The 27,767-nt window shown below is 38.2% G+C and overlaps 1 protein-coding gene across 1 annotated transcript in view; it reads right to left on the bottom strand.

Moving 5' to 3' along the window:
- The window catches only part of ADAM23 (ADAM metallopeptidase domain 23), a 149,172-nt gene that overhangs the window by 6,647 nt on the left and 114,758 nt on the right, over window positions 1–27,767 (bottom strand). Inside the window, exons 19-25 of the mRNA XM_014546091.1 lie at window positions 25,057–25,107; window positions 24,377–24,440; window positions 22,993–23,098; window positions 20,072–20,191; window positions 18,353–18,521; window positions 15,988–16,099; window positions 4,359–4,449 (exon numbers count right to left, since the gene is read on the bottom strand). Coding sequence (XP_014401577.1) covers window positions 4,359–4,449; window positions 15,988–16,099; window positions 18,353–18,521; window positions 20,072–20,191; window positions 22,993–23,098; window positions 24,377–24,440; window positions 25,057–25,107 — 713 coding nt within the window. The remainder of the gene's footprint in view (window positions 1–4,358; window positions 4,450–15,987; window positions 16,100–18,352; window positions 18,522–20,071; window positions 20,192–22,992; window positions 23,099–24,376; window positions 24,441–25,056; window positions 25,108–27,767) is intronic.

Genomic DNA, 27,767 nt, shown 5'->3' on the forward strand with positions numbered 1-27,767 from the left:
ATTGTAAAGACTTTAGATCTTTCAAGGGTATATTGATCCACTGCTATCACCTTCTTATCTCTCCACAATGAGTCCTTGCCCGCCCACCAAAAACCCCTCACTTCACCCTTTCTAGGCGACCTTAGACTGAGTTCACTTCCCCAGGGGTGGAGTCAGGGGGCTGAACTCAGTCTTCCTGGCAACCTGAGTGAGAAACTGCCTAACACAGGAGCAGCAGGCACTGGGGGAATTTTGCATTGGGATCCGGTCATGGAATTCGGAAAAGCAGCAAGTCTGGTTATGCTCCTCATGGGAAGAGTGGGTAACATTGATCCCATTTCCTAACTCTGTAAAACCCAAAAGCAAATTTTAAAAAAGACATGTATTCTTTTGAGAAAATATAATTAGCAATATTAAATTCCTTTCCAATTTCATCCAACTTGACATTCAAACAATTCAGTTAACTTCCCTTGTATTCATCCAGATGGGTCCTTTAAGTTTTCATTTATGTGAGTACCTAAACAGTCTGTGCTTCACTGTGGCCAGTGAAGTAAAACATAGGTCAAACGGAACTGCTTACAAAGTCAGGCTCCGTAAGAATGTGCAACCCAAGAAACTTCTCATAGAGGAAAAATCACATATGATAATTACACTTATTAAATGAACTACTTTAATGTCAAGAGCAGCTCTGCCAGGCCAGTATGGCCACTGCTGTCACTGAACCCCGTGGGGAGAGCAAGTAGTGGGACAGTGGGACATGGTGAGGGGGTTCCACAGACTGAAACATTACGGTATAGTTGGAAGAGCCCAACCCTCATCCTAAAATCTTGTGATTTGCATTGTCACCAAACTATGTCACTGTTACCTACCTTCAAGTAATTTTCCTACCATCACCTAGAATTTCTCTTTCCTACTACCATCAACTATGGCATTCATATATTTTATGTGCATGTAAACGACCATACCTCACATCAAGTTTTCTGTATTCCGATTTAGGGATTGGCAGTTAAAAAGCCATGTGCAAGGTAATGACAGCGATTCTGTTCATTTTAAATAGAGATATGAAATCTTCTTTTCATATAATTGTCACCTTTCCTAAGCTTTAGAGAAGATGCTACTAAAATGACCCTTCATCCACATGATTTTTCCCAAAATCTAATAAAAGCAACAGCTCTAATGATCTAATCAAGTAAATTATTACACAACATTGGATAGAAGCCCCAAGTCCCCATGAGTCAGGACAGAGTTTGCAATCCTCTGCACCACTGCATCAGGCTGTGTGTGTGGGTGATGGAGAGGATAAGGAGCATGGGGTGAGGGTAAATAAATGAAGATGTGGGGAAATGTTGGACAAGTCGGTGTGCCAAGAGCCTAGATTTATTCTGCACAGGATGTCTCAGAGGAAAATTCTAAGACCCAAAAGACTGGAAATCCATAGACTAACCATCCCTTAGAAACCTCATACTTTTAGAGTATGAAATTAACTAAAGTTACTAAGGTATATATCTACCACATTGCCCAATAGATCAGGATATGTCAAATACAATAACCTACCAAATAAAGCATTTTTTTCTTTTCAGGAAGTCTATAGCCTTGCTTATGAAAGTCTTATTTTCATTAAGCAAAGCTTTCAGACTCTATGACTCTGCTAAGAAGTAATATAAATTTATACTATTATTTTACCACAATACTCTTGACAAACCTTCATTATCACCTTACACACACAAATGTACCTATATTCACACATGCATCACACTCACATGCACGCTTGCTTTTTACCACCTATTTCAGAGGAAATATGGTTTAAGAGGAAAAAACTATAAAAAATGGCAGTGTGTCAGGGGTCAAAGCATTGCTGTATTTCTCATTTGTACTTGAATGGGTCAGGTATGGCTGACCCTTCTTCCACATCTACGTTACTCAGGGTGTTCTGCCCAAAGACACGTGACGTTAGGGAAAAGCCGTACTTCCCCTGAGCAGTTCATACTTTTGGAAGTTTGTGTGCCCTCCAATTCTGCAGGTTACTTTGTTAATGGCTCTTCTAGCAATAAAAACCTGATTCAGGAGGGATGTCCAATAAAGGTATTTAGAGCGATCTTTCTTACAAACTATTTTTTCAACTTCTGCTTCTAAAGGGAACCTCTCTAGTATTTTCATTGAACTCAGTGAAAAACTCTAAGGCTTTCAGTTCAACTAGCAAATAATACTACTTCCAAAGCATGTCTACATTAATCATCTCCCAAACTGCCCAGGTGGTGAGAAACCTAAACTTGATCATTCAGCACCCACAGTCTTTCATGTCGAATATAAACCACGTAGCTACTATTAAAGTCGAAAGCAAATTCAGACCCTCATGTAGCCACCAACAGCACGAAAAGCAGCAGCTTCTCCACATCTAAACTCCTAAAGTGACTTCACTCCTTCACTTTTTTTTTTCAGACCATAAAAAATTTACTTCACACTGTTCTATAATGTTTTTCTTTATTAAGGTTGTAGGGCACAGGAAGGGACATTGACCTAGCACAGCGGTACACACCTGCGCAGCAATCCCACAGCTCTTTCTCACCTCACCCAATGCCCATCTCCCCACCCACCCTTTCTGTTAGGTTGATGAGACATCTCTCTCAGAATTAATTAATCTAAACAGGGCCTAATCCACTTATATACACAGTGATAAAAAGGCTTTTCTGTTTTTTCCCCAAAGAAACATGCAATTCAAGCTGTGAGCTAGGCCAAGCCGCCGTTTTGAGGTCCTGCTACAGAATTGTGCTCTTATCTCCAAATGTTGAGGTGGGAAATTTGGTATTGCTTGCGGCTGGATGGCAAAGATGTACAGGAGGCTGTTTTCCAAGCCGTGGAAACTGAGGCTTCCTCATGCCAGAGGCATAAGCCTGAGCATGAGCCAAATTTCTTTTCCTTGAGGGATATTTAAATGGGGGCATTATAAACTAATGGATCATGGAACAACTGTCATGTACAGTGACTTGTTTATAGTAAGTAACAAGGCACTAAGAAATATTTGCTTGAATTAGACCAGTCCAAACAAAAACATGTTATTCTGTCATGTGCCACATGAGTGACTCAGTATCTGGGCAATGTCTGGTAATATTGTGATGAGAAATTCAAACATGAGTTGCCCATTGGGAGTGCGTTTTTGAAAACACATTGATGCCAAAACTAATGTTCCATCAAACAAGTTCAAGTTTATAAATCTCTCTGTGGAAAAGAGGTACTATTTGATAACAGCTTTCCAAGTTGAAGACTCAAAAACTTGTAGACTTGAATTAATTTAAATCATCTTTTGGTTTTTCTTTCATAATCAATTTCTAATAATGACATTTTAACTGGTTTAAATACACAGAATTCAGGATACCAAATATAAAACTCCCTAATTAAGGAAATTATTCAGACCATTCAGGTCAAAAACTTCCTCAATTGTGTAACCAGATGAAGGCAAAGTGGGCTTTGAATTTAGGCAATAGTCTTACTTCCCACTTAAATGTGTTTCTATAGATCTGGTTGAAATGTAATTTCTCACAAGGAATACTTCGCATAAGAGGTCTTATTTACAAATCGTGAGTCACCACAGCACGAAAAGCTATAGAAAGCAATTACCCAATGAATCTGAGGTATAGAAATATCCAAACTGAGTAAATTAGGTTTGAAATTTTGGATTATTTGTGATTATCTGGCACATCTATTTAAATGAACTTAGTTCTGTGATCAATGTACAATCCAAACTAAAAGAGTACTATGAAGACACACCAGGCCTACCGGTCACACCAACATTTGCAGTTAATTAGAAAATATTATCACAAAACCACAGACTTTAAATTCCAATGTGAAACCAATTCAGTTGGTTAGAGAATTAATGAAAATACTTTTGAAAATCAGTTTTTATAAAATAATGAAGCTTTTAAAATCATAAAGCTACAGACAGTACGACATGTGAAAAATGATGAACAAATGGTTACTTGGGGTGTGAAATGTTCAAAATGTCAATGGACTATAAACCAGTTTTAAACAGATACTAGGAGTTTATGTCCACCATTTCCAACTGCACAGTTTCCTCACAGACCTATGTATTAATAAATGTCTCTCAGACTGCTTGCCCCTAAAAGCTGACTGTCTTCTGTTAAAGAACTCCCACTTTTTCTCTTCAACCCAGTGCATGTGAGTTCCTTTCACATGTATGTTTCCCCACTTGCCTGAAGATGACATTGGTGTTTCCATGTTTCTTCTTTCCTGACCTGTTTGTGAATGAGATATTTTTCTCAGTCTTACTGTTAAAACTTGTAGCAGGAACTCAAAACTTGGTTATGTAAGCAGAAAAGAGAAGTGCCAGAGCCACTGAGAAGAAGGCATGCGGCGTTGCTTACTTAAATCCCCATCCTGTGCCCCCAAGGACAATAGCTGCTACCAGGATGGCACCAGCGATGGAGCCTATTATGAGATTGGTGGCACTAGGACCTGTGACAAAGGATCATGGGAAGAAAGTCATATGAGCCAACCACTTTCGTTACCACCAGGGAAAGGCAGTTGGGCGGTTTCAGGAAGTCAAAACCCTGCATGAAAGATTGCGAAACACATAAATCACCTTTTTGACTTAGCTTAATTTCACTTTCCACGCTGCGGATAACGACTGCTGGGGTTTGAATGCCTTTACATCTGCAGCTTCTGCACCACTGACAATGAAGTTCCATTAAATCCACCTTCCGCAGAATTTGAAGCAAATAGGCGCCAATTGCTGTCATTACACGTCTTTCTTCTCCTCCCCCTTCCCAATACCATGAATCAAACAAGTAAGAGTGCATAAAGAACGCGGCTGCATTAGAATGAGCTCAATCTGCTGGCAAACGAGGGCATGGAAAGCAGGAAACATCCCACTGAAGTGTTCTTTCAAGCAGCACATGAAGTTGTCTGAATGCTACATGTCTTATGCCCCCCTGGGAGACGGTTAAAATTCACAAGTCAGGAGGAGGTTACCAATAAAGATCTGACTTGGAAGTCTTGTTCTCAAAGACATATTTCTTAACTGCACAGATCCAGGCAGTGTTTAAACAGCAGGATGGGCTTCCAAAAGCAAGATATAAAAAAAGTATAAAACTCATTGGGGTAATTTTGGGGAAATGGAAAAAAGTGGAGTTTCAACTGTTTGAGGGAGAGTTGGTAATACAGTGTATTCTCTCCACTCACCTGGAAAAAACCTGGTCTCACTCTTTTTAAATGTAAGCAACCTTCACTTCAGTATGAGAATTACTTTAAGTATCACATCGTACAGGATGCTAATATGCAGGTACAGCGCCCCCTAACAGCAAAATACTTTCTGTCCTAATTTTATGCCCCTGTTCCCAACGTCACAGGGCCCATTTTGCTAGCTCCCCTGAAACCCTCGGGTCTGTGTGCGCCTTCCTTGCTGTGTAAAAGATTCTCTTTTCTGCTCACATCAGTGCCCTCGACTGTGTACATAAATGGATGCCACTTTCAGCAGCACTGAAATTGTGTGCCACGTGATGTTTTCACTCAGAGACCATCCGCGAGGAAAGGCGGATGGGGGTTACAGTGGGCATCTCAGGGACGAGGTCTCTTGGGGCTCCCGGGTTTGGACACACCCTTGAGACTAACCACTGAGGTTCTACAGAACACAAATCTCAGTGGCCTTTAGCGATATGGCCGTAATAATAAATAATAATGAGGCCGCAAAAGCTGGTTAACTACTATTCACTGTCCTGACGATGGGGGTGCACTTTTAAGCACTTGGCATTATTATCTCATCTGATCCTCACCAAACCCTAAGAGGTAGGGATTATGACTATCCCTGTTTAACAGATGGAGAAATAGAGGCTCCTAGAAGTCAACACATGACGGAGGCAAGATTTGAACCCAGATGTGTTTGACTCTAAAGCTTATGGGATACAGAAAGGGGCAGCAAAATATATCCCACGAGTCAAATCTGGCCCCTGCTGACTGTTTTTTCAAAGAAGCTTTATTGGGACACAGCCAATTCATCCCCATGCGGATTTACAGCTGCTTTTAGGCTAAGACAGCAGAGTCGCAAGGTTGTGACAGACATCCTGTCGCCAGCAAAGCCAAAACTATTTACCATCTGCCCTGTTACAGAGTTTGCTAACCCCTCCACTAAAGCAACATTATTCCATGTATACGTGTTTCCTCCGCAAAGCTTAATAGGGACTCAAATTTTAAAACACTTAAAAATATTTATATTACCATGTACAGAATGTATGCTTTAGACACGATTTGTACCTTACTGGCTCAGAAAACAGGCTGGAATTAGAATCAGTACATAACCCCTGAGAATTAATTCCTGATCTACAATGATAAACTAAGGAGTAGAAACAAAAGCAAAACAAAGCAAGGCCTCTGCCCTTGGAACCCTTAGTGACAAAATGACAATACACTGCCAGTCAAACTAGGAGGCATTAAAACTACATGTACTACGTGGATTTTATTTTATTTTTTAACTAGTATTTACTATTTACTAAATTAACTGTATTTACTATTTTAGCAACTCTGGCAAAATTTAGAATTTAAAGGGAAAAAATCAGTAAGCTAATAGACAACAACAGCGTATACACCAAGAATAATAACATCTACTTTTAGAAAAAAATGTATGTACACGTATACAGACTTACCTGTCACAACCAGAAATAGCCACAAACCAACAACACTGGAAGGGAAGGAGGACAAGGACTGTGCCTTACAACAAAGCTCCCAGATCCCGCCTAGCTCTAAGATTCCAAGGGAACATTATTAAAGTTCACCCTTTCAGTTAGCACAGCCAATAAATTACATTTAAAAAAAATGGATTTGGAATGGTTTTTTAAAAAACGACCTTTCTTCCCAGGAGGAATTTCACATAAATGTGTGTGTGTGGAATTTCTCCTGGAAAGGAATGCTACTTCTGTATCTAATCCAGTCAACAGACCCACGGTGGAATTTTATAGAAGTTCGTTTTCTAGAAATATTTTACTTCACATATACTTTATTTTCTAACAGAGATGGAGAAACAAAATATTTTTTCAAGTACTTCTAGCTTCCCCGGGGTTACTAGCTTCGCAGTCCATACTGATGGGATGTGAATTACAAAATCCACGTCTAGTCAAAGCCCTTCAACCCAGGTGAGATTTAGGGAATCGACACCACCTGTGACCTACGGACCTCCCTCTTCATGCTATTTCTTCCCAGCCCTGGGCCTCCCAGACCCAGTCTGAAAGGAGAACATCTGTGTGCTGCCACCAATGGGACTAAGGGACAATGAGTGGTGTTCTCAACGTGCCTATGGTTTGGACTGATTGCGTGGAGGTTACCTGGCGATTCCTTAAGATCCTAGCAATTTGTTCCTGGGCCACTGTGAAGTGTTAACATCACCACAGTGAGCAGAAAAGACAGCATGCGGAGTATTTTTGTAATTTGCAAATGCTCTCTCTCTGAAATTAGAGGGGAAAAATCACAATATCACAATAATCTTTTAGTCTACATGTACATTGGCAATCTCATGAAAGCAGTAGCCCATGGAGAACTGACAGCTATTCTGAGGATACAGATCAAGTGCAGAGCAACCTAAATAGAGGCACCACGAGAGCTCAATGGCAAGTGCATGCAGGCCACGTATTTATACTCTGGCTCCTCAAAAGACAAACCCACCAGGTAATTTGCAACTGCTCCCTTAAAGTTTTGCAAGTTTGGATTAAATATCTCTTCATTCTTAATGCTGTTTGCTCCAAAATATTTATGTAAACATCAAATTGGAATTATTAACCTATTTTATTTAAAAAGAAGCGATGTGCTAAATACCTTCTTTGTAAAAACAAGCTGAAGCTTCCTTTAGCATTCTCAATCAACGGAGAAAATATTAGTGGTTATCATTCAGATTACCCTTAAAAAATAGCTACAACTGTTGGTAATTCCTAATTGTATAGGTGAATCTATCTGACTGGTGATGATTCAATTTGTCATAAGAGTCCTAATAAAACACTTCTATGAAAGCATTTTTGCCAATAAATAGTAAAAAAAAAAAAAAAAGGTCTGTATCTTAGCATTACTTTTCAAGTGGAGGAGCAATGGAAGCTTTTGGACCATCCTCCACGGCGAAGACATCATCAGCACCCAGGATTATGTCATGCCCCACATTGTCCAGACAGGAGAAGGTTCTCCACCACACGAGAAAACCACACGACACAAACACGTCCAAGTCACAGCACAAGTAGCACCACCACGGGCAACACATCAACGAGACGACACGGGGGAGTCAGGGGTCAAGGGTCAGCTCACACACCGGGAACCAAACGGAAACACTCTGAGACTCAAAAAGATGCTTACTCTATGCCCCACCCCGTGCCTCCAAAAATCACCCCCAGGGCCAGAATGGTGCCGGCCACAGCACCTATTAGCCTGCTTGTGGCCAGGTTCACTGTGTGGAGGGAAAAACGGAGATATTTTTTAAAACAAAAAAATTTTGATCACACACTGATTTCACTAACGTACAAAATCACCTATTCAGGAAACGCTTTGAAAGTCAGTTATATATTAAAATTCTTTTGCTTATTAAGTTCTACATACACACCGAAAATATTCAAGGAGAATCTTGTATTTACTTTCCAACTCCAAAAACTCTAGTTAAAAACATAATGTCTTACACTTTTAAACAAAGAAATAATCCAGCTGGAGTTACAGTCCCTAGAAGGAGTGAAGTGAAATTAAAATGTAATTTAAACAAATCTGTTTTTTAATTCAAAAGTTATAAACCATTAGTGGGCTTAAAAAAAATCCTCAAACTATAAAATATGCCTAAGAAGCTATATTTTTAAAAAAAATCCAAACTTACTCAATTCTGTGGAAATCCTTACAAGTTTAAAAAGAGAGTATCTTTAAAATTAAATGCATTGTTACCCAGGGAGTTATTTTACCTGGAAAAGTATATTTCAAATAACTCTGCAATGTTTGTGGTTCTGCCACAGTATTTGGACATTTAGATTTTTGTTGATAGTCTGCAGTGTATAGGCTTTGCATGGAGGGAAAGTCAGGGGCTCTGGGAAAGTGTATTCATTGCTTCAAACTATGGAGCGGTAAATTACTGAGGAGACACGCCATGCCTTCAAACCCCTGCTTCTGCGTACAGCTTTTGTTGCAAAGTGGGACTGGAATGAGGCCAAGTTCCCAAGGTGCTCTCTGTACAGGCAAGAAGAAGTTTAGTGTTGAAGTAAGAAGGCAGAATGTTTATGTTTGAGTGTGTCTGTGCATCTGTATGTGCGTGCAAACGGGACATATAAGCACTTTATCCCACATTCCAAGGGAATGAAAAGTACTGGCTTCCTACCACTTCACCGATGAAAACAGAGATTAGCTTTCACAAGGCTGCACTCACACAGACTGTGCCATGAGACACGGTGAAACAAGCTAAGAACCACAACTGGAAGTTGCAAGTTCTTACTAGTAAGGCTTAATATTGGGATCTAATCTATAATTTTTAGCTAAATATTCTCCCAAAGAATCTTGAGAGAACCTTAGATCTCTAACCCACGTGAGCAACTACACAATTGCTTTATTTTACCACAGGGCAAATCATATGAGTGAGAGATTCTAGTTTGATCATTAACTAAGTTCAACTTGAGTTGTTTTTGAAAACAAAACAAAAAAAGATGGGAGCTCAACAGAAAACTGAGAAAGGCTACTACTGAGAGCACGGAGGGGAAAGGGAAAAAGACCAACATCGAAGGTGTGATTTTTTCCAAATATGGCAATACATAATACAAAATAACCTAAATTCTAGCTCAGATTTCCAAATTGTAGAGGCAAATACTGGAATAAAAGCTATAATGCCTCATTTTTTTAAGACCTTAGAAAATCATTGCTTTCAGAATACTAAATTAATATTGGGTATTAACTAGGATTTATTTATTTATTTATTTATTTATTTATTTATTTATTTTTGCTTAAGTTTTAGGCATATTAACTAGGTATTTATTTATTTATTTATTTATTTATTTATTTATTTTTGCTTAAGTTTTAGGCATTGGCTCTCAGAGCCAAAATACACAAGAGTTCTATTAGCTCTTCAATCTTTACATAAGCCACATGCTAAATTACAGGAAACACACACTCCTGTGAAATGTGATGCTGAGTAAAAATTTGTTAATATTTTTAAAATTATAGTAACTATGAATGATGAAAAATAACTAGTTAATAAGGCTTTTATATTTGCTAAGGATGTGATTTATTACTGCTGAATCAAGAGAATTAGGCAATTCACCATGTAAGTGTTAGAAACATGAGAGGAACAAGATATTTCTGCAGATTCTTCAAATACATATCCAAAATAAACAGATATAGTGTATAACCTCCACTGATCAAGAATAATCATTTCCAAATTCTTAACTGATAAGTAAGTATCCTTAACACCAAAGCAAGATAAAAGTGGGGAAAATAGATTTTTCAAAAGTATCCTCTCCCCTCCTTGCTCTCCCTGCCTCCCGTGACTTTAAATTCTACTATATTGAAAATATATAAATTCCATTTAATTCTTTATCAGAATACTTAGCAAGGTTATCTCTTCAGTTGGTAGTTTCTCAACCTGTTTTCAAACTGACATGCATGAACGGAGTGGCTCACAGGTGGGTAGGTTTTGACAGGGGCCGTACGTGCAAACTTAGGTCTCAGCACTTCTGCACAGCTACAAAGAACTTACCATCTCATTGGCAAGAAACTCCTTGGACCTTTGGAGATCTATGCTCTGGTTTTACTTCTGTACTAATTTACTTCTTATATAACTGTATTTCATTCACTCACTCATTCTTTCTTTCTCTACTACATGCCTTTTTCTCCCAGGAACTATGCTGGGCGCCAACCTTCACCCCACCAAACCTGAAGATGGAACGCTTCAAGATTCTAGCTAATTAACACCATCAGCATATCAGGAACTGAACTTTGCTCCCTAACTCTTTGACACACTTACCTTTCATTGTAACTTGATTGATTGTGGAAACTGTTTATTACCTAGCAGTATGTTTTCATTTTTGCTCATTTATTTCTGTTGTTTGTTGGTTTATTATTATCACTTTTCATCTTGGCCCCTGCTATCTAGGTTCATATGTGCTAAAAGGTGGAATTTTTGAGAAGTGTATAGTATCGAGAATAAAACTATGAACTTTCTCATTTTTTAAAGAATTTCTATTTGATATGCAGAAGTCTTCCACAGACAGGGCATGCTTCAGACATTTTTGAGAGTGTGTTTTAAAAACTGAGTGGTTGGTGTTTTTCTTTTCTTACTTTTAGAGAGTTTCTGAAACAAAAAGGTGCATTATTTAGTTCAGATGATTCCAATGAGCCAAAAGGTGCTATAATCCTACATCCCTTAATACTGAAAAGACAGGAGGCATCAAAGCCATCTTTATACTCTATGGACCAAAGTTCTTTCTTCATCATTTTCCTAAATTTAAGATTAGAAATAAATACTAAATGTACTCTTTATACCTTAGAGTATCATATTGGCATGACAAATAGATATTTTATCTAGCTCCATATTTCAGTATGTCAGACATACACTCAGATCTTCTTACTCTTTTCCAGGAAATAATAATAATACAAAGTTCATTTGGGGTACACAGGGACAAATATCTAAAGGAATGAAAAATAAATTATTTTATATAAGAATATTAATTCAGTCAGTTTAGCTGTCAATAACAATATCATGGCATTTTTCCAAACAAAATGAACTCATATATTGAAAAATTTTTAAATTTGGTAAACCCTTATGTTAATGATGAGGCTATTGTTAGTGGAAAATATACCTAAGTGAGATATAAATACATGTGAGCATAATCATATATGATAACCATAACATCTCATATAAAAATCACAGATTTGCACAACTCACAAAGAAACTCAGCTTTTAAAAATACATATGCAAAAGGTAAAGTAAACATTAACTAACACTCCTCAACCTATTAAGACATAAATTATTGTTTTCAAAATACTAAATGCTAGTATGTACTGGGTCAGCTAAGCTTAATCATTACCTGGTTATTGTTTCACCCTTTCTACTTATTCCTGTGCTATAAGAACCAGCATAATAAGTTAATACATACTCAGCTTTAAATGAGGCGGTGTGCAATAACAGAAAACGCCCTGGGCTCAAGATCAGGTCATCGACGTTTTATTCCTGGCTCTGCCCCTAACTCTGTGGTAACCCTGATAATTAAGTTAGTTTTCTCATCTGTAAAACAATGGGTCTGCACTAAACTGCCACCAAGGCCTTTTTATCTCTGATTTGATGACTATGGTCATGATGGGAGGGTCTGAACAACGCTCCCAGGAAGGCTCTCTGTCCTTCCACGTCAATGAAAATATGTGACAGGGTCCAGTATCCTCTCTTCCCTCCTATAATGGTGATGTAAACCAGCCAATGAGAAAAGTCCCATTGTATTCCGTAATCAGCACCATGCAAAAATGCCTACAAATCGACTAAAAGTATGGGTACTTGACTTGGCTCTCCCCACAGCAGGTGGGAATCCTAGGTCCCTTAAACACAGTTCAAATGTATGCTACCCTAGCAGAACAAACTAGAATAATATCTTCCAGTGAGTTCAGTGGAAACAAGCTGGGAGAGAGGGCCCAGAAGACTCTTTGTATGTAAAACAAATAGCAATGCAAAAATAATAACAACAATAAAGTGATATGTAATGGAAAATCTTTTTTAAAAATCCTTGTTCACATTGCTTTTGCTTTGAGATCCTATCTCTTCCCTTTTAATATCTTTTATTTGAGAAGTTGGAATAAATTATTTAGCATTCTTTAATCAGTGGGTGAAAGTGGACAATGTTAGTTGGTGCAGAGTGACTGCAATGGCAATACTTTTATCTGTGTTTTTAGTTCCTACCCAGATGGAGAGGTTCAGTTTTTAATTCTTCCAGGAATTTGTAATTAAAATGAAAGAAATATCCAAAATACATTGGTTCCTTTCTGACAGCCTCCATTCAATAGAAACCATCACAGAGTTCACCTATATTTTTACTAATTTGGTCTTGATCCAAAGGGCTGTAGTTGGGTACAACTCTTTTATGCCAGTGTTCATGATTTTTTTTTTTAAAAAAAGGCAATAGTTTCAATTTGCTTCTTGATTTTTCCCCCCCTCCACAACAAGGAAGTACAATGAAATTAGATAAAACTAAGTATTTTTTAATTCTGTCTCACTGTATCTATACAGAAAATCCTTCATCTAATGGATATGACCGGCCTGGTTATTGTGGGTGCTGCTCGCTGTATATGGCAAGCATTTGGCGAGGACCCAAACACAAGATTCAGTAAAGCAAGTGCCAGTCAAACCAATTCAATCTTGAGAAAGAATATTCAGCATTCAGCTATGGAGAAAAACCTTTAGCTCCTCACACAGCTGCTGAACCCACAGTTAAGAAAGTAATGATTGGAGGAAGCATTAGAGATCTTGCTTCCTGGCAATTGTCATCAGTTTGGCTAAAATGAATTCTTATATAGAATTTTTTTTTAAAAGAAAGTACTGTTTTAACAGATCTTGAGTTCATTACCCATTACTCTTTCTCAAAGCAATATAACACATGGGTACTGCTAAACTGGAAATCAGCTCTACTATGCAGCATTTCATTTATTTTACATATTCCCAAAAGGAAGGGATGTAACATTTATTGAGTGCCTACTATGGGCCAAGGATGTGCTTGTCTTTTAAATAGTTGACACTCAATAAATATTTGCTATCTGGATAAAAATATAAATATATAGTTTCTCTCTCATCATCTTCTCTGAACCAGAATATCAAAAATAAAATCATAAAGCCTACAACAAAGTGTTATAGTTTTGATTTCTGTTATTCCCCCATTTTACTAGTATATCAGCTGATTTTTCTATAGAGGCTGAAAAAGATATAAATAAAGATAAAGCTATTATTTAGTGTACTATTATTGTTTGACTTTTCTGGAAATCTAATAATAACTGTTCTTCATATATATCAATTACTGGCTTTTTTCCAGTTTAATGAAGATTACTAGAGATCACAAGAATTTTAACAATTTTAGAACCCATGGTTATGTTACCCTTACTCTAATGACTCCACTGACTTCATTAAGAATGGTGGGGGGGGGGGGGGATACAACAGGAACAAAATATGCCAGAATGCTTCTGTTGATCACCTCTGAGTTGTGGAATGAAGAGTGACTTTTACTTTCTTTTAATCTTTTCTATATTTTCAAAATTTTCTACAATAAACATGTATTATTTGAATGATCAAAAAGGTTATCTTTAAAGATAACGTAGAATAGCACCGCATTAAATACGAAGAAACACAACAAATACTGCTGTGAGTATCTTCTTCTCTAGAATGGAACTGTTCACTTCATGCCTCCAATTCAGTTTTCTAGGTCTGGGCGGGTGCAGGAATGAGGAGTAGAGTCAGGCAGTTAATAATCCCTTACGCTACCTAATGATAAGGCAGAGCCTAAGGCAACTGAACCCTCGCCTCTGCGCAGGCAGGTTTATTTTATACTTTCCTGGAGGAAGAGCAGCTAGACCTTTAAGAGAATCACAGGATGCGATGGAGAGAAAATCTGGAAAAAAGGAACCTCTGCATCTCTAAGTCTTCTCTACATCTAACTTCTGAAGGTGGATCTAAGAATTTTTTTAAGTTTCCAAGTAACAAAAGACTGCATGTAAAAGTGGAATTGGCTCCTTTTTAGTAATAGAAGAACAGAAATAGACTGTGAGGGTGTGATTATGATTATCGCATTTTAATATCATGGGCATATTAAGCAAATGTATGAAAAGTATTTTAATACACCCACTATTACTGAACGTTAAGCGTGCACTTGAATCAGCCTAAATCTCTTCAGGAATTGAAGGCTATAGAGCTTAATATGCTTTTGAAGTTGTATTTTCCCCATATGAGCAATAATGACATTCAGAGACTTTAAATGAGCTTTTATCCCAAACTAAGCAGATCAAAATGACACTATTTCTATATGTGTTTTTTCCTACCTGCAGGAAGAAGGCATGATCGTTATTTATAAGACTCTGTTAGCAGTACCATGAGGAAGAACCTGATGTGCAATGTCATTGGGAGACACCATTCATTCTAGTGACTCCTTGGTTTCTCAGGTATGTACAGTGCTGTAAGTGCTACCATAAGCCTATTGCAACTGATGACTTTTCTTGGTCTTTGAAAATCATATGGGTTGAGAACAGGAAGAATAATGGGAAAGTGATTAGCATATTCAGGATGACACAGACCACATCATAACATTATGTAACAGAAGAGAATGGGCCTGATATTGGGCACCTAGGTCCTGGTCCCAGCGCTGCCTCTGGTTGCTGGGGTAAGTATAGCATGTCTCCTGACCTCAGGGCCTGGGTGCTCTCATCTACAAAGTGAGGGTGGTGTAGTTACTTGGTCACTGAGTCTCTCCTTTTAATTCTAAAATTCTAATTTCTCTCATTGTAATAAATGGCTGATTAAAACAAAGGTACAGATTGTTCATGTTCTCTTTGAAGAATTTAAGTTCCATGAAAAATTCCAACTTCTTCCTAAATCAAAAGTGTACTTAAAACACGGCATGGAAGACGAAAACTTCCATGTATTTCACTTTTCAAGGACTGAGGAATGACCAGAGTCTCATCCAAAAAGATTTCTCAATTAGAAAACTGACATAGCTTAGACAAACTATAAAATGATTAATTTTTGTGATTATGAAGAAAAAAAAGAATGAGGTTTAAAGAAATGAAAGGAAATTGGTATACATATTTACTTCTTCCCCACCTCAATTCTAGACTAAGGGATAACGCAAATATTTTTTCCAATGTGATATACTAGAGTCCTTAATTCTGCAGTAAGATGAGCTATACATTTTACAGGCTAAAGAGATATTCTTATGGGTCTCCTTTCGAATCTATTAAGTTGTTCTATTGGCTCCATATGATGACTACCAATTAATTCAGTGTGTTGGGAATTGAAACTGAAATCACACAAACCCTTGGGTCCTTCATCCTTGGAGGGATGAAGGTTCCTAACTGGATCCCGGATACTGCAGTCTGTTCCCGCCCAGGTGAAATCACAGATGCAGGTGGCTTCATTACTACACACCTGTGAAGAACAAAGAACAGAGATGGACCATTTTCACTGCGCTTTTCAGAATATACTGGTGATAAATGTAAAAGAGACATAGGCCAGGCAGACACTTAAAAAGCCATTTGGAATTTTTTTAAAAGTCTCACACAGTTTTAGGTATTAGATAAAGGGAAATCATGCATGGGTCAAATAGTTGAATGGTAGTTTGTCAGTTAATTACCAAAAAAAAAATGAAAAGAAAAATAATTGTAATAAATGTTCATTATTCATGTTGATATTGTTAAGTACACAAATGTCTGACAATGTAGCTTATTTCATAAGTAGTACACAAATGGTCTGACAACGTAGTTTATTTCATAAGTAGTTGTTTCTAGAACCATATTTTAGAAACATGTATGCTTAACTCAAGGAATTAACAGATACTGGGCTCAAGAGACACAGCCAGAGATAAAGACCATGGGACATAAATCACCAGTGCATTGCAGGACCTCACCACATTCAACACCAAATTCATTTGGTGGCACTTTCCCAGCCAAATCAGCACCCCTCCCACCTTCCCTGCCTGCCCACCGTCTTCTCTCTGTCGGCCAGGCTAAGACCCTCTGAAAGTGATTGTCTCCTCTCTCATCCCCTGCGGACCAAGCAGCATGCTGGAAGGGACTTGTCATTTAGATGAAATAAATAACCATCTGCAAACTAGAGGCAGAGTAGTTTAAGCCCTTATCTGCCTGTGAAATACAGTCAGAGACAGATTATTAGAGGCGATCAAATCAAACTTAAGCCTATTAGTGTAAGAAGCTTTTTAATCTTCTGAAATGTTATAACACTGTGATTATGATGAACAAGATTGGATTTGACCTTTTTTTAACAAGATGAAAAAGTGGGAAGAAGAGTAGAGAGTCAAGGGCCCTTTTAATGCATTAAGTTTCATAATGCTTACAAAGCAATAACTGAATAATGAAAGGTTCTGTGCAGTGCTTTTATTCTCCTGCAGAGATTACTGAGCGTTTACTATGTGCTAGGTACCTAAGCTGAGTGTTTTATGTATAGCATCTCATTTATATTCACACTAGCACCCTGACAAATGAGAGAGGTTAAGTGACTTGCCCAAAGTCACTGGGAGGGTAAGAAGCAGAGCCAGGATTCAAACCCAGGAATTCTTTCTCGCCTCCAAATCCATGTTCTTGATCACTAGGCTATACAGCCTCCTTTGTGAGCCTATGGTTCAAGCAAACCTGAAACGATACATAATTGTTGGGCATATGCTTCTTGGGCCTTTCTATCGTGTTTGATTCTACATCACCTGCTTGGCTACCTATATTTTGGATTCTTTTTACCTTCACTCCAGCATCTTCCTTTTAGAGTATTGCTCTCAGTTCCTTCATGTTTCTTTTATCCATTTCTGAGGTCTGCATAAATTTGAAATACTTTTCTTTTACTAAGCCAAATTTAAATAATTATTAAGATTCGTTTTAGATATTCAGCTTAGGTTTGCCAGGTGTGTCTGCCCAAACACTTTGTCCACAGAATTAAAGATATATGCAGGCAGAGGGAGCATCTGCTCTCTGACTGGCAATGATGCAAACATAACTGTAGAACTGTAAACCTGTGGATTATATCAGTGAATCAGTGATCCAACCTTTAGTCTGGTATGACCTGGCATACATAGATAGCCAGCATGCATGCTGAGTAGCTGGAAGGGACTTACTGAAAGGATTTAACTTATTTCAAATGGTAATCACATTGGGTCTTTACAGAAAATCTTATCCATGTTCATCTGGCTCCTTAGCCGTTAAACTATATCTAGAGAATGTGGTGAATAAAAATAGCCAGTGATAAAAGAAACAATAAAATACACCATATCAATGCATACGGGTGTTACTGTTAGCAGACAAGTGCACTAAGAAAATAATCATAGCCCAGCTAGTGTGGCTCAGTGGGTGAGCACTGACCCATGAACCAGGAGGTCACAGTTCGATTCCCAGTCAGGCTCGTTCCACAGTAGGGGACATGCCGGTGGTAGCCGACTGATGAAGTTTCTCTCTCATTGATGTTTCTATCTCTCTATCCCACTTCCCTCCTGTCCCTGAAATCAATAAAAAACTACAGTATTTTTCAAAAAAAAAAAAAAAGAAAAGAATCATAGTCAATGCATAGATATTGGCAACAGCCTCAGAGGGAGAGTGGCTGCACTGGAAACATAACCACTGTGAACTTTAAGGATGCCAGATCATGAAAGTTTGAGCTGGAACACTGATGCCTACTTACCCCATGGCCTGAGCAGACTTTACCCTTGGAATCGAGTGGGCAGCTGCTCATATTCAGGGCCTGAATCTGTAGGCACTTCCGATCTAAGCACATCATGGATGGGCCACATGGAGTTCCATCTTCCACGTAGCCCACATCTGTATCATCATCTAAAACCACATGAGCACCACTAGGAGGAGAAAGATATTCATACAGTCATTAGCACCACACAAGGTTATTGCTCTTTATGACGCTGAAGAGGCTGTGATTGGACATGGATTTCTCCTAGCATTTCTCCACTTTTCCTTTCCTCCTTTCTCCACCTCTCCTTAATAAAAGAGCATGATAAAGAAAACTACCTTTCCTTATCACTATTATACCACACGTCACAGGGAAAAATATGTCAAGTGTATTCGAAACCTTCACTTGTTTTCAAGACCAACATTGAGACAAGGGGAGTGAATAAGAGAGGTAATCTTATCATTAGGTCTCCAAGGCTTTCAGATGCGTCACAGTACAAAAAGGCAGAAGTTGAGCAAAAAGTAGCAAAATGAAAAACATTTTGGAAATTATTATTACTTTAGAGGATTGGATTGTTCATGATTGAAAAAGTAAACTGGTTCCTTTCTATTGATAGTGACTCATAAAATTTTAAAGTTAGAAACAAGTTGAATTTGAATAATAGTCAATGCTATAATTACTAATAGAGTACCTTGCTGAAATGTTTACAAATATACCAACTTAGAATATAACAATATAATTTAACAAGGCTGTTATATCTAAAGACATGTGAAAACGTACAGATTCAAAGGAAGCTTGTGTGCTTCAAACTATATTTGAAGACAACAAACTTATTCTAGGAAGGATCTTGCTGTCTAAGATCCTGTTAGAATTGCCTTCAGAGCCATTTAAAAGACAGAAAAACAGCCATCATTTGATCAAGACAGCATTATGCAATTTGGTTACCCATCTATTTATTAAATTTTGTTCAAAAAAATTTTGGGGTGTTTCCTGATCTTATATTCACTCACATAAGATGAAGGTTTGCCCCTCTGGGGACACCAAGGATAAAAGTTTGCAGATGCTGAAGGCAATTCTGTAGGGGGGATCCCAAAAGTGTTTTAAGCAACTTTTTCAGTACCATTTGAATGAGAGCACAGCATCTTAGAATTATGACTACTTTGAAGGGACAAGGATTATTTGGAATATAATATGACTCCCTGGCTTTAAAAATAATTCTCATATTTTCTGTGTCTTGTGCTCATAGGTAATTGGATATAAAATATTTGTCTCTAGCTATAAATAATATCTTAATAAATATTTTCTATAAGTGATTAAGTACTTATTAAACCATCTTCTAAATCAGACACATCTGAATGAAGTAAAGCTTAAACTTTTTTTGGTCATAAAAAATAAAACACACATAGTGTTTCAAATAGTGACATATTCCAATACTTAAATGCTTAAAGCTTTAATCGTGGGTAAAAATAGATAACATAATTCTACTCTTCAGATTATAATTACAAAGAATGTCTCCTACTAATAACTGGTACAATTTTTGAACAAATGTAATTTGCAAATCTAGATACAACTTTGTTTTTAAATGACTCTTAACATGAAAGGTGATAATAAAAATCTCAATCAACATTCCTCTTGTAAGAAATAGAAAGATTTCACTTGATTTTTCTAAATTTGTAATTCTCAGGTTTCTTTAGGTTTTTTCAATATTTAATATGTTACCTGCAGTCAATCACCCGGCCTTGATGATAAAAGGAAGTTGGGATGATCTCTCCCTGAAGTTGACCAATACGTGGAGCTCGGGTAAGGTTGGTACAGAGTAAAAATCCACAGAACACATCACTAAACAGGTTAAAAATTTTTTTAAAAAGACAGAATAAGACAAGAGAAATAATGCTCAAAATAATCAAAACTACTCAGTCCATATATTTTCGAAATATGAAAATATTATCTTTCTTTCTAAACAAAAACACTCAATCAGATATTGTTGGTTGCCTATGACGCCCCTCCTTTTTAACTAGCAGATCGCAAATTTGTTTGGGGGAAGCAAAGTGCTCATCCCTGAAAGAAGTCGTGACTGGCATCTAAGCTAGCCACGCACTTCCACTTCCTGTGCCCTCTTTCCTAGCCATCCTCCTTCTTCTCCTCCCAGAGCTAAAAGTGGCCCCTGGGTGTTGAGAAGTGAGAAAAAGTTGGCTAGGAAGTTGCTGAGAAAATCTGCTTTCTGGATACAAGGTTATTACCTGACAGGAGGATCCTTGTTCCTACCCCTGCTTCCTGCCTTTGAATGCAGAGCCTTTACATCTAACTTGCAGTTATTAAGTTCACAAGCATAAGGATCTAAACACAACAGGCAACGGATCACAGAGCAGAGGGACAGAATCATCTGGGTCCTTAGTGACATTATTAAGTGACTCACCCACCATGATGGCATCTACCTGTAGCCTATTTAAGTAAACAATACATTTCTTTTTTTAAAAAAAGGGGACTAAGAAGCGGCATTTCACACACACAAAAAAGGAAGTCCATTGTCTAAAACATGCATGAAAATGTACTAAATTCCATCTGTAATCAGGGAAATGCAAATTAAAACCACAACCATATAGCGGTCCACACCCACCAGAATAGATAAAAGTAAAAAGCCTGTAACACCAAGCATTGGTGAGAATGTTGTTACAAATTCTCACTGCTGGTAGGGTTTACTAGTACAACCACTTAAAAAGAAAACAGTGTGACACCACTTGGTGGCACTGAAAATATACATCCCATGATTTTGTAGTTTTGTTCTAGGTACAGGACTTAGATCAATGTGTCCAAATGTGCACCAAGTTACCTGTAAAGAATGTTCCCAGCAGCATGGTTCCTAATAGCCAAAGCATGGAAACATCTAAATGTCCATCAATGTTGAATGTAGGAATAAACTGTGATATATTACTATGAATATGAATGAAAGTCAAACAAATGGAACAAAAAATGAACTTAAGCCAGATACAAAATAACACAGAAATTATGATTCCTTTTCTATAAAATATATTTTACCAAAGCTTTTGGTAAAATATATCATTAAGGATGAAAAGTTAGGAAGTAAAACTCTAAAGAAAAGCAAAAAAAAAAAAGAAAAGAGAGACTGCCATAAAGTCAAAATGAAGGGAAGATAATTTTCTGGGATGTTTCAATGTTCTATATCTCGATCCAGGTAGAGGTTATATGGGAGATCACTCCCTAATTATTTGAATGTATATTTGTGTATTATTCACTTTCCTGTTTATCTGTTATATTTCACAATTGTTAAAAATTGCAGAAAACACTGCTTTTCTTTAACTCAGTGGTGGTTGGATATTCTGTTACCAGATATTCAAAAGCTGTATTTTACAATGATCTAATCCAATACCTCCAAAACTTTTTCAAGACACAGAGAAATGATCAGATCTGTCTAGGACATTGAGTTAATGAATGAACCTGATCTAATCTAGAGGTTTCCCACCCCATGGACTTTGACAACTTTGGGCCCCACTTCCTCCTACTCCCTGGCACCTCAAGGGCTGAACACTGTACATTATCTGTACCCTACTTGTGAGACATCCGGTGGGAAGCTCCATCTTATATCTTGGGTTAATTTTTAAGAAATTATCGTCAAAGACTTGTTGTCTTGTAAAGCCTGATCCATCCCCAAAAACTAGCTGGAATTGCAAAATTTTGTAAAGTTCCACATAGAAACCATTAACTAGAGAAATAAAAACTTCCATTAAATCCTTGCTCTGCTTCAAAATTGGGGGAAGAATCCTCATTGTTATGGAAGGAAAACGGAGGATCTTTGGCCTATAACCTAAAGGTCCCATAGATCCATGTCATTGAGTAAATAATTAAATCATAATATTAACTTCCCTCAACTAATCAAGGGGAAAATATCACTGATGGGCTCTGAAAATATCTCATTTCCTCATAAAGAAGCCTCCAGTATATACCTTTTCAGAAGGGAATAAAAATCTCTGACACAGCCCTGACCAGTTTGGCTCAGTGGATAGAGCATTGGCCTTCGGACTGAAAGGTCCCAGGTTTGATTCCAGTCAAGGGCACATGCCTGGGTTGCGGGCTCAATCCCCAGTAGGGGGCGTGCAGGAGGCAGCCAATTCATGATTCTCTCTCATCATTGATGTTTCTATTTCTCTCTCCCTCTCCTTTCCTCTCTGAAATCAATAAAAATATTTTTTAAAAATCTCTGATACAGGCATTAGATCTTTAATTAAATCAAATGGTACTGTACTCATGAAATGACCAACAACATGTTATTTTACTTTGAGTGGTCCCCCAAATATATAAGGCCTACATATGTTACTTATAGAACTCTGTATATGCTAATATTAATTAGTAATCTTTTTTCAACATATCTCTTCAAAACAAGCATCAAGTAAAATAAAGTATATGAGAAATATTCTGAATTTTACAGAAATGATGTGAGTCTGTGCATAGAAAGGTTAGTCCGTAGCCATCTGCTTCCAGATATACTAACATATTTTTATATGCATACTTTAAAATTTGAAATAACTGACATTATAAAAACTCAGTGACATTTATGTTGTGCCATTTCACATTTGAACCAGGCCTTTCCATCCGCTCATCACGCCCCAAAGCTGACCACTCACTGTTTGCTGCACTGAATCCATCGGTCTCCATCCTTCCCACAGTTTCCCTTCTCCGTGCCTTCTGTGTTCAGCTTTTCATAGCAGAACTTGTCGGACCCCGAAGCCTCTTTTGGAGATGAGCAAGAGAAGATTTATTTTAATTCTCTTTGTTATCTATAACCAGTTGTGTGCTGGTAAATGTTTGACAACTGATTCTCAAAAAAATACAAATAAAAAAAAATTCTTATTTGTAGCATTTACCAGTTTCCATGGTGTAAATACCATTATGTAAATTTCCATGGCGTGACACATGGCTAATTTCAAGGTCTCAGTGTGATGTCAACTGGCTTCTAAAAGTCCTGAAATTTTAACAGTTGGCTCTCACAAGCTAATGCAAGACAGCTCCAACACACCGCTACTTTTAACTTGAGAAACAAACGTATTCCCAATTCTTGCTGGCAGGTTTGAGGGGAGGAAGTAGGAACGATCGTCAGCAGAAATTAGTGAAGTGACACATAGAAAACATATAAACGCACTTAGTCTTGCTTTATATTAATATTAGGAGATACCACAAAGTCTTAGCCAACTGAAATTTTACCTTGAAAATTGGATTTTAACATTTAAACCTTTCTTTTTTTTAAAGAAATATGCCTCTATTACCTTTCCTCTGTCAAAACTGAAGCCCCAAAAGTATATCTTCCAGTCAGATGATATTTGCCAAACACTGGAAGCACTGTGCAAGGCCTCTATCCCCCTTTTGTGTGCTTTCTGTATCTTTGGGGGTGACCAGCCTCAGCCAGCAGAGCAGACCCTTTTCTCTCTCCTCTGGTCTGGCCCTCATTACGCAAAGTTCACTGGGAAGCGCTGCAAATGCCAGGACAATATCACGTGTATTAAGAGGCAGGGAACGTGCTGAGAATCATGACCATGTACCCGAATCTCTATCTGTCTGCACTTTGGGCAGTACCTGCATTTCTTCATTTCACACTAAGGATAGAAAATTGCAGAATTTAAAAAACAAGGGCTGGAACTTTCCTGGGGTAAAAGAACAGACGGCCAAGTTTGAGGGGATAAATGTTAAATCCAAGATACAAAATAAGTTATGCAAGTGGCTGGGTAACGACGTGACCGCTGCACTCAACTCGATCTCTGCATGGATATACTGTCCCTTCTCTTACCGCCGCGAGCACTGAATGGCGCTTTCGGGTTCTCACGACAAGCCCCCAACTTCAGCAGATGTTCCTGTGGTTCTGTGACTAAGATTCACAGTTCTCTTTATTTCACCCTTTTCTAGATTTCTTTAAAACCTCACTCCAAGCTACACATCTCTCTCAGCAAGGAAGGCAGAGAAGGACAATGTGAAGAGAAACCTGTGTGTGAGCATCAACAGGAAAACGCAACCTACTTGTTCCCCAGATGTACTGACATTGGTTGTCCCGGGTCTTGCACTCCCCACTGTAGCAGCGACCCTGAGGACAAGAACACACACCTTATGAGGCACACGGAGCCGGTTCTGTTTCCCCCCAAATTTTCACAGTGAAAATGAGAAGCACAAACATCTTCAGACAAGCAGAAGAATAACAGACAGCTAAAATCTAAAACTAAGAACAGACCTCATAGTACAGCTCTTTAAATCTAATCATCTAAAATATAAAACTTTATGGTAAACAGCAATTGCTAAATTTCTTTGGGTGATACCAAGATGACTTTTAGCTTCTTCTGTTTGTGAACAGTTAGGTTATAACATGGCTTTGGGGCAGTGGGGGTGGGGGGAGCACGTTATAACAGATTGCCATATTTTTCCCAAAATAAACAGACTGGTATTGAAGATAGTCACAACTCAATAAATTGGATTCCTAATTCTTGCCCTTAATCTGGACAATTTGTCATCAGAGTTAAATATAATACAGTTAGTATTTGGTACGACACAAAGCAACTCCGGATCAGAGGACCACTGTAATAATTTACTATTGTTTGAGTTGTAATTTCCTTTCAAACTTGTATTTATTTAAAAAAACAACAAAACAAACACCTAGCAAACTAATCTTTTTAAATTTAACACTTAAAATGTATAGCCCAGCATACCTGATTTTGATTGCATGCATATCCATCTTGTTTATGAAGATTTGGTGGGCACTAAAAAATATAATCTTTTTAGTTAATGCTCATCATGTTAAGTTCTTTCAGGTTATGTGCACAATATGTAAAAACATCAAAAAAATTCAAGCATGGTGAACATATAATTGAAAAAGCTTAAAAAAATATGACTAACTCCTTAAGTAGATTATCCAAATTAATTCTCCCATTATTGGTAAAAATAAATAAATTAGGTCCACGCAGTGGGTGCTTTTTTGTTTCTCTGTTTTCCACGAAGTAGACTAGAATAATAACTTACATTCACTTGCCTACAGAGTGAAAAGTAGAAGGGATTAAAATGGACAATGACAGGATATGAGTCATCTTGTGATGTAGGAGTGGACACGTTCAGGAACTAATTTACAGACTGGCTCAGCTCTGTGAAAAATGTCAAATCTATATCTGACACCCACGACGCTCACCTCGAGGCCACATTATTAAAAAAGAAAAAAAATATCCTGCCTTTCAGCTCAGTGTAAGTGACGAATCTCCATTACATTTCTGACCTCTCGAACCACAGCCCTGTTACTAGAACAATCCTGATGTGATGGAAATTTCTTTTTTCAGGTCTATCTATCAAATAATTATTTTAAAGTACACTTCATTTTTCACCCCAAATTACCCTGAATACATTAAGTTGAAGTGTTTACCACATGTAAGAGAGATAAAAAAAAAATTCAATTCAAAGCCTCCACCACAGTGTTCAAAGCAAATATGAAAAGGAAAAGAAAAAAAAATACACAGGTGTGGCAAGTGAGTAAGAAACACAGCAGTATGCACCGAGACCTCCCTCGGTGTTCTGTCACCTCCTCAGTAAAGGACAGTCGCACTCTTTCAATTATTCAGGCCTCAAATAATTGGAGGCCTCCTCTACTTCACTTTTCCTAGTCCATCAAAAAATCCCCATAGCCCTACCTTCAAAATGTCATTACTGCCTGACCACTTTTCTCCATCTCCACTAGAAAACGCCTGGTCCATCCCTTCACCATCTCTCACTTGGATTATGCAACAGTCTCCAACCAATTCCCCTCCTCGCCCTCCTCGCCTTGTAGTCTATACAGCTACCAGAGTGCCCCTTGAAAAAACGTGAACCAGACCGTGTCACCTCTCTGCTCAGTGGCTTCCCAACTTACTCATGGCTTTCCAAGTTCAGCACCATCTGCTCCTATGCTGCACTGGCCCCATCGTCTCCCTGACCTCACTCCTACTCTCTGCCACGACTGATCTCACACCACGTGAAGGTGCCGGGCATCCCGCCCCCCTGTGGCCTTTGCCCTGGCTCTTCCTTCCCTTGCCCACCACCCACCCCTGCCCCCGATTTCTGCATGGCTTGCTCTTTCATCTTCTTTAGGCCTTTGCTCAAGTATCAGCATCTCAGAGAAGCCTTCCCTGACCATGCTCTTCAGAACTGTAGCCCCTCCCAGGCTGGCATTCTCTGCTCCCCATTCCCTCTTAGGTTTTTTTTTTCTTCTCCATCGTACTTATTAGCAACTGACTATTCATATACAGCAGGTCCCCGAATAACGTTGTTTTGTTATAACATTGATGAGAAAGAAAAATAAAAACTGATTCCCAGCCAGGGCCACTGTCTGTGTGGACTTAGCAGGTTCTGCCTGTGTCTGCATGAGTTTTCTCCAGGGATACCGGTTTCTTTCCACATCCCAAAGATGTGCATATGGGTGATTGGCCTGTCTAAGATGTGCACATGGGTGATGGGCCTAAGATGTGCACATGGGTTTCTTCCCACATCCCAGAGATGTGTCCCAGTGTGAGTGAGCGTGGGTGGGTGTGAGTGTGCCCCAAATGGGAGGGTGTCCCACCCAGAAGAGTTCCCGCTTTGCATGACCAGGGTTGGAACAGTCTCTGGGCAACCATGACCTTGAACTACAATAAGTGGGTTGGAAAAGAATGATCTGACTTATTTTTGTTCATCTTTCTTAAATATCTGTATAGCTCACATTTATTTTAATGTTTAACATAAGAAGTGTTTGGGGTCCTTAAAAGTTTGCTGATGTTTCTGTGACAAGAAAAGGGCCATAGGAACTTAGCTCTTGTTCATATCATTTCGCCTCTGGTAAACTTGGTTGTTAGATGTCCTTACACTTAAAGTCACAGTTTCCAAGAACCTATCGCCGATGTTAGGTGAGGACTTACTGTATTTTACTTATTTGTATGTCTATTGTCCTATCCTAATGAGAGCTCCATGAAGACACGGATTTTGTGTTTTGTTCCCTGCTGTCTCCCTGGTGCCTAGAACAAAACTGGGCTCAATTATTATTGAGTAGATGTTCAATCACCATTGGCTGACTGGGAAAACAAATGAACAGCCATACAGATACAATTAAGTTATTCTATTCTGTACATATCAAGCTGTTTGTCAAGTTCACTACAGAAAGCTAACAGAACTAATTTAGAATTGCTAAGAAGCAGTAACTTATTAAAGAACACGTTGAGATCAAGTGCTTGGATTCTACATCTTTCTACAGATTATCTGACTCTTATATAAGCTTTTATTCACCAGAGCTTTTCATTCAACCTGATGGTGACTATTCAAAGGATATAATTACCAGCCCCCAAACCTGGCATACTGGGCCAACTACACAAAAAACAGAGATCCCTGTGGTCTCTTTCATTCATCCAAATCCACTCAAAACACAGTC

The sequence above is a fragment of the Myotis brandtii genome, unplaced genomic scaffold (genome assembly GCF_000412655.1).
Source record: "Myotis brandtii unplaced genomic scaffold, ASM41265v1 scaffold43, whole genome shotgun sequence".
Taxonomy (NCBI): domain Eukaryota; kingdom Metazoa; phylum Chordata; class Mammalia; order Chiroptera; family Vespertilionidae; genus Myotis; species Myotis brandtii.